Genomic DNA, 15,160 nt, shown 5'->3' on the forward strand with positions numbered 1-15,160 from the left:
ATCAATGACCGGTCAACCAGTGCAAGAGAGGGCAGATGATGCTGTGATGGACAGGCAGCCGGTCAGAGGTTTCTGGAGGGGAGAATATGCAAGACATTGGACGAAGGGCTGGGGAAACATGGTGGCACAGCAGGGAGAGGGAGTCACGACAGATGGATAAGGCTAAGGGTGGGTGAGACGAACAAGGCAATGGGCTCCGGCATGGCCAGAGACAGACAGAAGCAGAGAAGCTGATGCAGAAGCGGGCTGCGGCGCGGGTGCAGATGCACAAGCAAGCAGGAGCAGATCCAAACGCAGACGCAGACGCATCAGAGTTCTGCAGGGTGGTGAGAGTGAGGAGCTGGCAGCCGGGACCAGGGCTGGAGCAAAGGTTGCAACACCATTGCGGACTGGTCATACATGAGTGGCCATGATTCGCAGCAACGCTTTTGCGAGCCTCAAGAATCCACCCCGCCGAGCTGACGAGGTCATCTTGAACCCTCCTGCCGAATGCCTTGGAGGGCCCTAATCTGGGCGGGCTGGTGGACAGACGGCTAAAGAGAACCATGCGACGCGCATGCAATGTCATGCGCGTGAACGCGAAGGTACCTGGTCCGTCCATATGTGCGTGCCTCATCGTTGGGATCCATATCGGGTTGCAGAGTCTCAGATATCAAGAGCCTGGTGGAGTCGCGCCAGAGTCAGTCAGAGGATCGCGGGCTGATTGTCACAGGGAACCTGCCCAGTAGATAGCATCAGAACACTGCGAGTGATTTGCCGACAAAACAGGGGTGCTTCTAGCTTGTCAGAGCGATGGTCGGAGAAGCCTGATGAGTCGAGCGAGCCTGGCAGCCTGGCCGTCGGTTTTGGCCGCAATGGACTCATCGAGATGAGCTCTTCGTCACGTCTGGAATGGAGAAGACTGCCCAGGGTCCACTGCGTTCGTACGTCTCCTCCGGAGGAGGGCAGTTTGTGTAGACCGAACCTCTCCACTGTTGCAACTCGGCCGGACGACTTTGTCGCCTCCATGTAGGTATGGACTGATGCAGGGGAATTTGATGCCGCACAGCTGCAACCCAAGTCGCATCAAGCTGCACTCACTGGTGGAGCGCCGTGGATCGTTTGGGGAAGCCCTCACAGAGTGGGAGGGCACTCATTGCTGGGAAACACGGGCTTCCGAGTGAAGAGTCATACATACCCTCCCATTCGCGACAAGCACATGTACTGTACTGTAGGTATTCTGTCGGCATCGCCAGGGTGCGTGTGCTTGGGCGCCTCCCGCTCTGAAACAAGACCCACGAGCCAGGGCCAGCAAGGTTAATCGTCTTGGTCTTCTTGTCTCATGCCGAGGCGCATTATCCGCTGATTAGAAGACGGGTTGCTCTTGCTGGCGAGCAAGTTTCTCAGCTAAGAAACGGAACCAAATAGAGGGCCGAGGCGATAAAGAAAGGCTCCGACCAGTCCAGGGCTTGGGTGCACCATGGAACGATGGCTTGTCGCCGGGCTGCATGCTGCATGGGTTTATCGCGCCCAAGGCTGGACAACGGAAACGCAGTGGGCACCGAGGCGTCAGCGGAGCAGGTGGATAACCAGAGTCGATTGAAGGAGTGGACAGAGAGCGCGCAGTCTGAGTGGACGGTGTGGATATCCATGAGGAGTTGGCTGGATCGATGGGCAACAGAAATTGGTGACTTGGACGCTCCAACAACATGACTGTCAGATCTAACGAGCGACTATGAGAACTCTAAAACTCTTCGCTTATGCCGACAAGCATGATGATGGCGTGAAGATGGAGATCTATTGGAGGATGAAGGGAAACAAAAAGCCGAGGAGAGTTGTCGACTATCCATTGGAGATAATAGCAATTAGTTAGTTATGCGACATGCGTGCCTTCCTACCTAAGTACAGTATTATCGGACCATGAAGCCCCGGCGCAGGAAGGAACCGAGGACGGCAGGCGCCCGACGGACGCACCTTCCGTTAATTGAGGAGCCTCCCCGCGGGATGGATGGGGACGAAACTGACATTTTACAGGGACCAGATCAGTTGAAGAAAATGTGAGAGTGTAGCAGTCCAAAGCAGGAATCCGTCACAGCTGCCTGAGAAAAAGGAAAGAAAATTGCCCAGGTCCTGAGGTTGGTATGTTCCATCGTCGAGTCTCCCTCCGGCTCTTCAAAGACGTTTCCCAAAGAGGCAGTTCACCGTTTCGCTCTGATATTAATCCCTGGCCTTTTTCGACTCCTTCTCCGGCACCAGGGATTTTTGCCCATTTCACACTCCCCCAAGGAAGCCGAGAGAATTTGTCATTGACGCTGCCTTGCTTGGATATGTACGACGTCGTCATTTCGAGTGAGAAGTCGTAATGGATGATGGTGAAATGTCAAGCTCAGCCATGGCCACCAAGCTGTGAAGTGGGGAGCTGGCTGCGGCCATGGATGCCAGACATGGGACTATAAGCGCCAAGTACCAGCCAAGTATCCATTCTGAACAGCACCGACGCTCTTGAATCGTACCTCATATCATGGCTGGCTGGTGATCCGCCGGGCTTGGGAGCTGGCATACTACGGCACGCCCTTGCATGGATACCTATCTCACCCCGAGTCGTGCCTCATCAGCCTCGCTCCCCCTTTACGCCTGGCTTCTCCCGTGAGCCGGCTTCTCTCGTCTGGATATTTCGAGCTCTCCCCGAGCTCTCGCCGTGCATGCCCGTGTGGCTGTGCCGCCCTGGCAGATTGAACCGGGAACCCGGGGATTGGGAACCAGGCACACACGCCAGGGGAACATGGCGATCGCATGGCCTTGATGGGCTGCTGAGGAAATAAAATAGCGAGGCCCAAATCGGCCGGAGCACCTGAATCCCATCACAAAGATCCCAGTTTGTTTCCCGGGCCAGGGGTAGGGCACGTTTGGGGATGGGGATGGGATTGGGCCAGAGTCATGGGCAATCTCCATCTCGCCGTCCATCCATGGCCCGCCGCTGGCTAACGTGTATCCGCTCCGGCAAATCCATAGTGAAGAATTCTAGCGCCCCTTTGAGCATCCACCTTGCTCACGGCGCGAGGGCAGTAATTTTGCTCGGCACCAGGACGAGGGCGTTGCGTCTTGATACGTGTATCATGTCCAAAGAGCAATCTGACACTCGAGACCAGTGCACGTGTGTCCTGCTTGAACACGGGTGTAGACCCTCCCAGATACCACCCTTTGGAAACATCATTGGATCTTGCAGTTGCATAGATAGGTCCCTATAGATATTAATAGACAGACCCAGGACCGGAAACCCAGTAGCCGGCGGCGGCACTGGGGTAATTAGGGGTAACGGGATGAGAATGACACAGCCCCTTGGTTAATTATCGACATGTACATGTGGGAAAAATTTTCGAAATAGAAGGATAGAAGGAAAAAAACAAAGACCAACCAAAACCCAACGGGGTCCATTTGGTGGCGGTTGAGTGCTGCACCGGGCTGGGGCTGGTCCCGCGATCTGTATACCTTGACGGTACGCAGGCCAGACGCACGGAGTAGCGCCGGAGGCCAGCCCGGGGTCTCACGGCGTCTCACGGCTCACGCACCCGACTCGCGCCGTGCGCCATTCATTCGCTGCCTCCGGGCTGATGCCGAACCCGCTGCTCCCTCTCGCCATCATGCATTCATGGAATGGATGGATGGCATCTTGACCCCAAGCCAAACCAAGCGAGCACACGTAGACGATACGAGCCGGGCACGTATGTGAAATTCGTCACGGCATCCAGTATTGGCCTGTGTGAAAACGCCATTACTTCATCCGTGGGTCGATCGATGTCGGGGCCAGGACGGGGCCGGACCCAATGGGAGAATTTCCTAGGGGGTCAACTTGGAGCTTACATAGCAATGGATCTAATATTGGCATATCCCAAAGGCGGGCAGGCAAGTGATGGGAGAAGGCCAGATGCAAGCCGCCCTAAAGGGAGCAGCATGCAGTGACTGCGTAAGAAATGGCGTTTGACAGATCAGAACCGTCGTCAAGTCGACTGCCGTCTTTGTTTACAAGGGTAGTTAGCTGGAGGTTCCGTCGACCATGATGTGGTTCGCTTCTGATCTATTGCACAACGCGCTGCATTTGCTGCCACTGTCACGGTTTGTGGACGCAACCACTGTCTCTCGCCAGGTGTGTGATATGACCCCTGTGCTTGGACTCCATGGCACCCTTCATGCTAGGCATTCATTCACGCACGGGGTAGCAGCAGGCGCCCACAAAGCCATGCAAGACGGTTGTCCTGTGTTACCGATATATCCGCAGTTGTACGACACATGAACAAGGCCAGGTTACACCTTTTCCACGTAGTCTCTTGTGTTGGTGACCCGGATAGTCTCCGATGCAAACAACGAGTGTAATCTTACACGGAGAAGAACACCTTGGGAGCTTCCGTCTATCCTCCGGCACGCAACCTCAACAACGCTCCCATACCGCTACGTCCACACCGACTCTCTAGAATTCTCATCAGTCTTCTTCCTTGATCGATGCGCTCTATGCTTATCCGCTGGCGCTGGTGAACCAAGCTCCAGTAATAAGATAGCAAAGTATGAGTTATTAGTAAAGTACCTGCCCATGTACCTAGTAAAGTACTTCCCCATCGGGATGCAGTCGAGCAAGACCAGAGTCTTAGGCACTGCTGGGGCTGCCTGGAGCGTGCTAGCATTGACCACAAGTCGGTCATTGCCCACCGCCCTCCGACCAGCCGCATCCAATCTGTCCCGTAAATTCATCGCTGCCGATGTCCCCAGTCCAGGGAAGAAGGTGGAAAAAGGAAGGAAAAAAAAGTTGTCGAGCCCAAAAAATTTTCCCCCTCCTCCACCTTGCAGCTTCCCATTACACCCCTGGTAGCCTCGCTGCACTTCCCTGTCGGGTTTCCCCTCCCCCTCGCTCCCAATCGCTCAATCGCTCAATCGCTCCTGCCATTCCCCCACCAAACCTCGCACGCCCAAGCACCACCTGCGGTCCTGCACCCCTCCTTCCTCATCCCGTCGCCATTGCCTGTCCGTCCGTCGTACCTTCCCATTCCCTGCCCCGGCGTTGACTTGTCCGGGCTGCCTGCTGCTTTTGAATTGTACCTGCCTGCTACATCTGCTGCTCGTCAGGTACGAAATCTCGACCAAGTACCTTGCGGATACGGAGCACGTACCTCGCTCGTACTTTCCTCCCGCCTGCTCAGTCCTTCTTCCGACCACCGACCAAAAACCAAACCACACTCCCTCCTCCTTGCGCCTGGCAACCGGCCTCCGCTCGCCCTTTCCCAACCTGTATCCCTCGTCTCTTTTCTCTCTCTCCCCTTCTTTCCTTTTTCCTTCCTCCCCTCCCTCCTTCATTCCTTCTTCTCTCCCCCTCCTCTTCCTTCCTCTTCCCTTCTTCCTCTCTCCACAATGAGCGCCCAAGAGCCAGTCTCCTCCACCACTCCATCCTCCGTGACAAACATCACCACGTCTACCGCCGCCGCCAGCCAAGATGCCTCGGGACGACAGCCCTCCTCCTCCTCCTCCCGTTCCGCCGAACTCGCCGGTGCAAAGATAAGCCTGCGCCAGGCGCTGCGCAGCTTCCCCGACTTCCCTATTCCGGGTATCAACTTCGTCGATATTATGCCCCTCTTCGCCGACCCAACCGCCCATGCCACTCTCGTCAACGCCCTCGAGCTCCAGGTCACCGAGTCTTTCCAGGCCAAGCCTGACGTTATCATCGGCCTTGATGCCCGCGGCTTCCTCTTCGGTCCCGGCCTTGCCCTCCGCCTCGGCGTTCCCTTTGCCGCCGTTCGCAAGAAGGGCAAGCTTCCTGGACCCTGTGTCACTGCCGAGTACGGCAAGGAGTACGGCACGGATTTCTTCCAGATGCAGGAAGACGCCGTTCGCGAGGGCCAGAAGGTCCTCGTCGTTGACGATATCATTGCCACGGGTGAGTCAATCCCCTCACAATCGCATCATGCATAGCGTTTCCCGGACCCAGACTGACGTGCTCTCTAGGTGGTTCCGCGAAAGCTGCGGCCGACCTCGTTCATCAGCTTAAGGGCGAGGTTGTAGGATACTTGTTTATTCTCCAGATTCCCGGCCTCAACGGCCGAGATAAGCTCGGCAACATCCCCACCCAGATTCTTCTCGAAGACGCTTAGGTGGCGGAAGCCCTGCTTCCTCTTCTTCGATCCCATTTCCAGCGAATATTCGATTCCGGGCCATAGATCGACGTCGACGAACTCATAATGCTTGTCCCGCGGCGACGTGGGCATGGGGATTCTGCTAGAAGTTTCGAGTCTTTTGTCATCTTTTTTGTTTCTGAACTTGAATCGTCTGTCGTGGCTCTGGCCAAACTTTACAGCATTTTCCTACCTGTTGAGATCTTACACTGGTTGGCGTTTTTGTGGAGGGTATTATTTTCAACAACAAAAGTCTTTCGGGCTCGCGCATATAGAAAGGGGATTCGGAGGGTACGTTGATATAACCATAAGATCTCGATCTAATTACGAAATGATTGCAATGTTTCTTGTCATGAGGATCGAATTCGGTTCAATTCGTCTGAATATTCGCTTTGAAAACCGTCACTTACTCCATTTGTTGGTTTAACCCTTCTCCACCAGATCGCACACAATGTCTCATGTCTGAGTCAACAATTCAATTCCACGATGTCTATTCGACCCACGCTACCGGAAAATGCTCGTGTAACCACTCGCTACATAAAAGCCACCGCAAGACAAACGCCGAGACATGCATAATCTGGTTTATATCACAATGGCGTTTTCAATCAACATCCCCTGACTCTCAACCACATACTTCCGGCGCATTCCCACGCCCTTTGCCTCGCCAAACCGCCCATAATCACCCCTGGCACCACGCATGAGAACCATGGGAATACCGCTGAGCCGTTCCATGCCCTTGGGTGTCAACTGCCCCACTGTCAGAAGCGGGCGCACCATGTCATCAGAGCCTTGGGAATCGTCATCCTCTGGACCCTCGTCTACGACAATCACAAGTTGTAACGAGTTTGGCCCTGGCGAGAAACTCGGGACACGCTCCAGCTTCTCACTAAAGGAACAGCCGCCACGACGCATGACGATGATCTGATGCTGGCGTGGTGCGGATTCAGGCAGCGGCGCATCGCATGCATGGCCGGCGAGGAAGACTGTTCTCCAGGGAAAGTTGGTGAGAGGATTGCGAGCATTGTAGCTTGGCGAGGCCGACGTCGGAGTGTCGATGATTGGCGGCATGGGGAAGGCACCGGCGCCGGTTGCCGTGTAGGCCGACCACCGGAGTATGGTGGGGCTGGGCTCCGGCTCCGACTCCGGGATGTCGGTATATGTGGGTTCGAAGACGGAGCTCACGGCACGGAGCAGTGATTTGAACAGAGACTCTGAAGCAATGGGCGGCTGGCTGGCTACAGAATCGCTGGATGCGTTCGCTCCATTGGCGGGAGCTGGCTCGCTGGCGTTCTGCTTGTCCGGCATGTCGAGCAGAAGGTCGATCTCGACAATGTCCTTCCGCCGGAGGCAGGTGAAGGCTTCGTCTTTGTAGTGCCGTACGTGCTCTGCGTGGAAGTATACATTCTCATGGCGACCGAGCTCCCTGCTTGCCGCGTGAGTGATCCTCCAAGTTCGATCTGGAAGCTCGCCATCCGGCTGGCGCTCCAAATGCAGTCGCATGCCATCGAGGTTGCGAACCGTTGGCCCGTTGTGGGTATACCATACAAGAGACGCTCCGAAACGTGAGACCAGCGAGCTGGCTGCATCGCCGGCCGGGAACTCTATCAATGTCGTGATGCGCTCAACGGGTGCGGTGCAGGTACCGTTTTGCGGAAGCATTGTCGGGGGCAACGTCCAGGGGAAGAGTGTGTAGTTAGTCTTGGCTCTGTACCGGGTCACTCGTCTCTTGTCTTTGTCTGTGATCTCGATGGTCTCAAGGGGGCCGTGGATGTTTGGCGTATTGTGCAAGTCGACAAAACGAGAAACGCTGAATAGGTCTTGTCGAGCTGCTGTTGCTGACTCGGCTAGCAATCCTGGGACAGGAGGCACAGGACAGGTATTCGTGTAGGTCTCGTCGTAATACTTGTATCCAGTGACATCGCGTTTTATTAGAGGGCGACGTCCAGTTGGTTTTGCTCGACGATGTTTGGGGAGAATGAGGGGATGGCCTTCGGTGGAAAAGACGTACGCAGCATCGAGTTTGTTGAGCGCATGGTCGGGATCGAAGAGCAGGTACATATACTTTGTCGTCTCGCCAAGGAAGAAGCTCTCCATTCGATCAGACTTTTCCCCTGTACGGACGTCTTGAAGACCAGCCCACCCGCAGGGAGCATAGCATCGTCGTTCGATGTCCTTCAGAACCATTTCCCCAACATACAAGTACCATGGGTCTTTTGTAGCACGGTAAATGTAGTATGTCGACTCTATGAACTCGGGGCGGCCTGGCCACCAACCGAGACCCTGGTCAACGTTGCCGTCTCGGACAGACCAGCGCTCAGGGATCGCTGCGTATCGTGTCCAGAGAGCGGTATAGACGAGATTTGCTTCGATAGCCTCATCAACCTCGCCAGCCATGGCCAAGAGGCCAGGGTAAAATGCCCCCAAGCTATCAATCCACATGGTATAAGGTTGACCAGTAGCTCGATGGTTGTTCGAGTAGTACGGATAATGACTCTTGTCGGTGTAAAGATATCTCTTGACGGAGGCGTGAGCTTCATGCCATGCTTGGAGGAAAGCGTCTGAGGAGTGAAGTTCTGTGGGAAGAGGAGGATGAAGAGCGTTGGGATCCAGCCACCCGGTGCTACTCTGTCGATGAGATGTTGATGCATTCAGCAGATCGTGCCCAGCGAGTAGGATGTGGCTCTTGAGAGCATACTCAAAGAAGCTGTCCATGCCGGCACCAATTCCAGCATGCGGGCTTATCCATTGACCTCGTTCTGCATCAATACCATTACCAATAAGACCGATCTCACTCCTCCTGCCCCAAACCGCCCAGAAGGCTCGCTTTGCAGCCTGCTCAAATCGAGGGTCCCCTGAGAGGCGGCTTAGGACGGTGAACTCGAGAGTCAGACTTCCTGCTCCAGCACTACATGTCTCGGTGATTTCTTCAGGTGCACCATCTGAAGAAGGCTTTTTTTCGTCGGCATCACGATGAAGAGGCGAGTTGGTGTAGAAGGGAATGCCATGCCGAAGGTTGACCCGAGGATATGGAATGCCTGTGTCTGTGAAGAATGCAGGAAGGAGTCTCTGACCGAGGTCGAGCGCAAGTCTGAGCAGTTGCCCGTCGTATTCGAATCCATTGGGCCATGATATAGGCGCCAGTTCCAAGGGATCATCATCCTTGACGTCGGCTGCCTTTACATCGTATCCAGTAATAGGTAACTCGCCAATCGCAAAGAGATGCGCACTGAGAAGACCGCCGAGTCCGCGTATGACCGTCTCAAAGACCTGGACCTTGCTATCGAGGTCAAACCCAAACGCCCGGAGGCCTTGGCCCGACGCACCTGGTCGTCCATCACCATAGTATTTGATAAACTTTGCCACTCCATCTTGAAAGTCGCCCAACGCTCGCGATCCTGTGTACGTCCCATCGTCAGGTCCTCCGGCAAGGATAGCCAGGGTCGATAAACTGTCGATGAGGGTGAGGGAGTAGTTTCCCAGGGCGTCGTTGAGTCCGATGTGGGCGGGGTTCTCGCGATCTCGAGTCAGGGGAGCACATGTCAAAGGGCGAAGCTATCGAGACAATGTCAATTAATGCAATCGACTTGACATTTGATGCCGCATGACATACCTCGTCTTCAGGGAACCCATGCTCCATGTAGTTGCTGAAACCATGGTAGAACATGTCCACTGTTTCCCGGCGCAACCGCGCAAGGTGGTCTTGCCGCATTGCCTGTGCCGTCCATGGTAGCACGGCGAATACGAAGAGTAGGACAGTGGCCAGCAACATCCTGTTCCTTGATCATGAAGACAAAGCCTCGGAGATTCTAGCCAGGGGGTGATGGCGCTCGAGAGCTGCTAGGCTCATCGAGAGAAGCCGTAAAGCAGCGAAGCCGAGTGGGTGGCATGTAGGACGTCAGTGATCGCCTCGTTTTTCGCGCGCGACAGGCGCCCGGCGTCAGTCTCTGGAGTTTCGGAAGGAACCACAGGCTGGTGAAATGATGGCGATGCTGTCATCTTTTCGACAGCGCCACATCTCTTCAAGATGTGGCGGGTGGGTGTGGCTGACTATCTTCTGTCATAGCTGAGAAGATCCCGCAAGGCTACGAGGAACCCGCCTTCCGCCTTCCCTTCTCGATCGTCTTTTCAGGCCATCGCTCCTTCATGCCTGACATCCACGGCATTAGATTTTCCGATGGTAACGTCGGGTATCACACAGTAGGCTCCCGGCACGGCTTCCCGGGTTCGCTTCCCTGGATCTCTTTTGCCCAGTATCAGTCAAATCTCCACATCTCTCTGCTGAGCCTTCGACTGCCTGTCGTCAACTTGGTTGCCCAAAGATCCCGGTCCTGCTCAAAGCAAAAAGCCCCGAGCCCCGAGGCTCGCGCCACCACGATGGAGGGTCGCGATGCAGATAGTGCGTCTGATCCCTGACAGGAAGCAGAAGCGCCAAAACAGTGCTCACAGACAAGCTTCAGTTAGTTTGCTCTTTGTCTAACGACCCTTCAGCGGCAAGCGCCAACGCACGCCATTTCCATCGCAGCCGAGTGCTACTCAGTGTTGGTCACGGCTTGTTGAACGCGGTGGAAGACTGTTAAGCGCGTTACAGCACAGCAACCATCAGGTTCTGTCACTCTCATCACACGCGCGGGCGGCTCTCGTACGGTGTGGTTGGCATCAGGGACGCGCCCACAATGAGTTGGATGGTGCGAACCAGCCTAGAAAGGCCATGTACAGATACATGCCGTCCCTACACTGTCATGGGCATTGAAACAGGATCGGATCAGTCCCCACTCGAGCTCCATTGAAGATCCTCCACTCCACGGTCAACGACGAGCCACGCGGAGACTGGCCGGTGATGGCAGCTCCTAGCGTCATACTACGTACGTAGTAGGTTTGCTCTCTTCCCTCCTGGCTTGTTTTAGGGTCGCTGACCTTCGTCTCGCATGGGCAACGGCGCCGTGTTTGCTTGCCGGAACCCCCGAAGATAGCGTATACCACATACACCCATTTCAAAGAGAGAATCGGCACATGCGACAGCAGCGCATGAGGCGGCGGGCAAGATGAACTACGTATGCATTGTTCCCCAAACGACAAATGCTTCCAGTTCGACAGCCAGCCCTGGGCAACTCCAATGCCCATGCTGTGCGATAGCGGTGTGCCTGCGTTGGTGGGCAGGGACCGAATCTTGTGCATCTCTTGTCACTCTACCAGTATCCTCTCTGGCAGCCTGGACTAGCTCAGCCAAGGGCCATCCCCATCGCAAACTGTTCAACTCCCGCATCTTGCGGTGCTGCAGCCTTCTCAACTGGTTTCTATTTCGGACCTTGTTTCGTCTAGCCAAGGATACAGCTCTGGGCTCCGCCGACACTGCCGTTTCTCACTGCTTGCTTGACTCAACTTTGCTGATCAGCTTTTCGCACATGACAAGTGCTCAAGGTGTTGCAACCTGTGATATCATTGGACTGCTAGACATAGGACCCTAAAGTTGTCGGGTCCGTCAACGCCCTGTTCTCACAGCAAGTGGGTATCTGTGTCCCTTGCTTCAATTTCATCTACCTTCGTCCCGGTGTTAGATGCACCGAAGTCAAAAGCGTTTTCTTCCGCCCCAATGTCAACTACCAGCTTCCTCGTGCCTCGGGGTCGCTTTGCCAACGGCCGAGTCTGGTGCCCGAGAACCATTATGTTGCATCCCGAGGTGTGTCACGGAGGATGAACCTGATCTGTCCAGGGCGCTTCGGTGCGGTCCCGATTGTACGGCTGTCGCTTCTCACCTACATGAGTCTGGTGTGATACAATGGCAACACTCGGCATTGCGTTGAAACCACTCTGCTTGATGGCGCAGCACACAGTGTGATCCTCAGCTTCTGCATCGGAGAACTGGCTAGGACATCCTAGGACATGGGGCACACGCAGGTGTCGCTCGCAATGCCCTTCGGCCTCTAGAATTAGTCTGCTGAGCCTTGGCCTCCTCCGCATTTGAGGGAACAATCTCACAATCCACCACTGTCCTATTGTGAGACGTTTCTGGCCAGCCCAACTTCCCCACAGGGCACAGGGGCCACGGTCGTTTTGGGCAACCCACATCCGAACATTGCAGTCTACGGAACCATCTATTCCCCGGGCCATTATCCACGGCATGAGCAGGTCCCACGACGTCCTACCTATCTAGTTCGTTCGGCGTTCCGCAGGCCATGGTGCTGTACAGAACTGGAGAAGTAAAACGGGTCAAGTTCCGCGCAAACTCGGGCGGGCGGACGGCGCTCAACGCTTCGCAACACGCCTCAACCCTAGCATTGCCGAACTGTCAAACGGCGTGATCTGCATCGGGGGCTAAGCCTGGATCCCTGACGGCTAGGGCGTCCGTCGACGGGGCCACTAGTTTAGGCTCGAGGCGACCCCATCGAGCTTGTCTCGACACCACACCCTCCCTGCTGCGCTGGCGACAAATGGAATCCTTGTCAGCCTGACCCAGCTGCATGCAAGTTGCAGCGACAATCAAATTTACTTGAAGCGCAATTTTCCAGACTGTCGGGACCGCAGGCTTGGATAAGTCTCTCAATACGAGGTTGAGTTGTCTCACTCTCGCTCGACATGTGCCGTGCCCGCCCCCTTTCTCTGCCCCCCTGCTCTTGCACAACACGCCACTGAGTTCAGCTCTCAATCGCCAATCTGGAGGCCCCTCAACCCGTGCGTCAAGGAAATATTGACCCCAGACTTTGTACGAAGCCACTCGAGATCACTTGACTTTGCACGTGCTGCACGGCCGATGAGTTTCGGAGAGTATGACGAAAGAATAGGACTCTGCTGAGAATGAAGACCAGGTAGACTGCCCTGGCCTTACAACTAAGATTCGAAACGATCAGAACAAGAGGCTCAACAAGCCTCAACACAGCGCAATGACTTGGAAACCCACATCAGGGTCGTCTTTAGGAGCTCTATCTAAAAGCATATTTCGGAAGGGGTATATGGAAGATTTCTCATGCATTTCGCAAACATCCAGAATGACAGGAAACATGGGTAGAAAACAAGGAGTGTGGGCTCTTCGTCGAGAAGATGAAGCAATCTAAAACGGTATCCAGCAGGGGAAAGCACTTTACCACCCGATCCCAACCTTGCGCCTTGAAGCCGCCAACCTCTAAGATCCTCTCCGTCCTCCGTACATGGTCTGCGATCCTGGACTCATTCTCACCATTGGTTGCATACGGTCATTTCTTTGTTGCATCACTCCGGGCTCCATCTTGATCTGCTGGTCCCATAGATGCATGTCCATCATGTTGTTTGGGTTTGCGGAGGCCTCGTCATCGAGCTTGAAGGGGCCATGGACTTGGTTGATCACCTCGTCCTCATGGGTGTTGTGTGAGCCAACGCTCATCATTTCATCATTGGTCGGGACATCACTGTCGTCGACTCCGCGAGCGCCCGAGCGCTTTCTTGTTGACAGGGATTTGCGACGTCGTCGGATATTGGCATCGCCGTGTGACTCCATGTACAGTCCCTCCTCAAGCTTCAGGTCGTTGACGACCTTGACCTCGATATCGCTGGCGCTTAACCGCATGTTTCGGGAGCCGCCTAACTCGATGAATGCCTCGAGGATCATCTGGTACCGGTTCTTTTCGACTCTCATCCAAGCTTCACGGAGAAGTTCCTCCTGGAGAAACAGTTAGCCATTGAATATCAGAGGGGTGCGCAGGGGACTAACATCTTTGTTGATCCAATCGATATACTTGGATCGGCCACGCTTGAACTTCATCTGCAGCATTTCCTTGCCGGGGCACTTGTGGAATCGGTCCTTGAAGTCGTTCTGGATGCTCTCCCACATGTCCTGGCCCTTTTGGTGGCGGTGTTGCCATCGCGATTCAAAGATGCAGCGCTCTTCCTCGGGACAGCTGCTCTTCAGGTTGGGTGGAACTTCTTGTCCGAAGCAGTTCTTGTGTTCGTCAAGAGGATCCTCTGCCACAATGTTCCGAGCTGCGCCAGACCTCTTGGACTGGCGCTTCTTGACGCGATTGGGAGCCTGTAAAACGCGCCGGCGGGGAGATCCGGTAACAGAGCGAGGGACATCTGCTGGCAAACCATGCAGCCCCTGGTCTTCCATGCTGGGTCGGCGTTGCTGGCGGAACTGGGACGGGTGAGGCTCATGCAACAGAGGCGCATGGGGCATCTCGCGGTGGTGCATTCCCATGGGCATGTGTTGGCTTTCTCGCATCATCATCTGGTTCTGATGGTCGACTGGAGCTGCTACACTGAGGTAGTAGGGTTGGTTCATGGTCTGCGGTTCGGGTCCAGTCGACACACCAAAGTTACCCATGTAGGGCTCTGGCGGTCCTGGAGTTCGGCGGCCCTCATGGACATAGTTGGGGTCAAGGAACTCTTGAGTCACCGGGGGCTGAGAAGTCATTGGCGAGCTGGTTTGGGGAGACTGGCCGTTGACGTCGAATTGGCCCGGCCACTGCTGGTGGTACATCTTGGAACTTCCCGGAGGGGTTGGCTGCTGGTTAGGAGTCGTTGGAGGAGGAGGATACTGCTGGTGTGCAATTTTAGACACCTGGTGCAGAGGAGGAGAGCCAGCAACTGAGATGGGAGTCAAGAGCGACGAATCGCACTGGCCAGGGATGCTGTTGAAGGAGGAGGAGACCTGTTTTTGGTAAAAGTCAGTCCCGTCGCCACTACCACGAGCAGGGGTGCCAGATATGGCTGCTGCATATCCGTCCTTTGGAGGAAGAACTCACAGATGCGTATGGAGTCAAGTCAGGGTAGGGGGATGCTGGCAGGGCAGCAGTCGTTGGGACAGCGTCGTGCAAGTTGGAAGCTCCCGAGAGACCATCCGAATGGGGTAGACCTGGGGCAATATACTGCTGCTCAACCATGATCAAGTGGGTATCAAGCTGGGATCTTGGACAGCTGTAGTCCAAAGTGGTCGGGTTATCAGCGGGGCTGGGGGATAGAATGCTTTTGTGAGAAGTGGTGTACAGCCGTTGGTGTCGTGGCGGCGGGTGGGAGAGTCTGTCTGAGACTGGCGCATTTATGAACAAAGACTGAGGTGC

The 15,160-nt window shown here is 55.2% G+C and overlaps 3 protein-coding genes across 3 annotated transcripts; 1 reads left to right on the top strand and 2 right to left on the bottom strand.

The window, feature by feature from the left end:
• Nucleotides 1-5,376: 5,376 nt before the first annotated feature.
• Nucleotides 5,377-6,113, top strand: LRP88_09000 (adenine phosphoribosyltransferase APT1; the record flags this gene model as incomplete). The annotated part of the gene is made up of 2 exons (XM_083245496.1): nucleotides 5,377-5,899; nucleotides 5,968-6,113. The coding sequence occupies 2 exons, from the start codon at nucleotides 5,377-5,379 to the stop codon at nucleotides 6,111-6,113; spliced, it is 669 nt and encodes a 222-aa protein (XP_083099990.1).
• Nucleotides 6,114-6,716: 603 nt separating this feature from the next.
• On the bottom strand, nucleotides 6,717-9,903 carry LRP88_09001 (alpha-1,2-mannosidase MNL1 domain-containing protein; the record flags this gene model as incomplete). The annotated part of the gene is made up of 2 exons (XM_083245497.1): nucleotides 6,717-9,686; nucleotides 9,745-9,903. The coding sequence occupies 2 exons, from the start codon at nucleotides 9,901-9,903 to the stop codon at nucleotides 6,717-6,719; spliced, it is 3,129 nt and encodes a 1,042-aa protein (XP_083099991.1).
• A 3,348-nt stretch (nucleotides 9,904-13,251) lies between these two features.
• Nucleotides 13,252-14,983, bottom strand: LRP88_09002 (uncharacterized protein; the record flags this gene model as incomplete). The annotated part of the gene is made up of 3 exons (XM_083245498.1): nucleotides 13,252-13,764; nucleotides 13,816-14,751; nucleotides 14,846-14,983. 3 exons carry the CDS (start codon nucleotides 14,981-14,983, stop codon nucleotides 13,252-13,254), a joined length of 1,587 nt encoding a protein of 528 aa, XP_083099992.1.
• Between the last annotated feature and the right edge of the window lie 177 nt (nucleotides 14,984-15,160).

This window comes from Fusarium phalaenopsidis (genome assembly GCF_050370095.1).
Source record: "Fusarium phalaenopsidis strain FUZ10S chromosome Unknown contig_32302, whole genome shotgun sequence".
NCBI classification, from domain to species: domain Eukaryota; kingdom Fungi; phylum Ascomycota; class Sordariomycetes; order Hypocreales; family Nectriaceae; genus Fusarium; species Fusarium phalaenopsidis.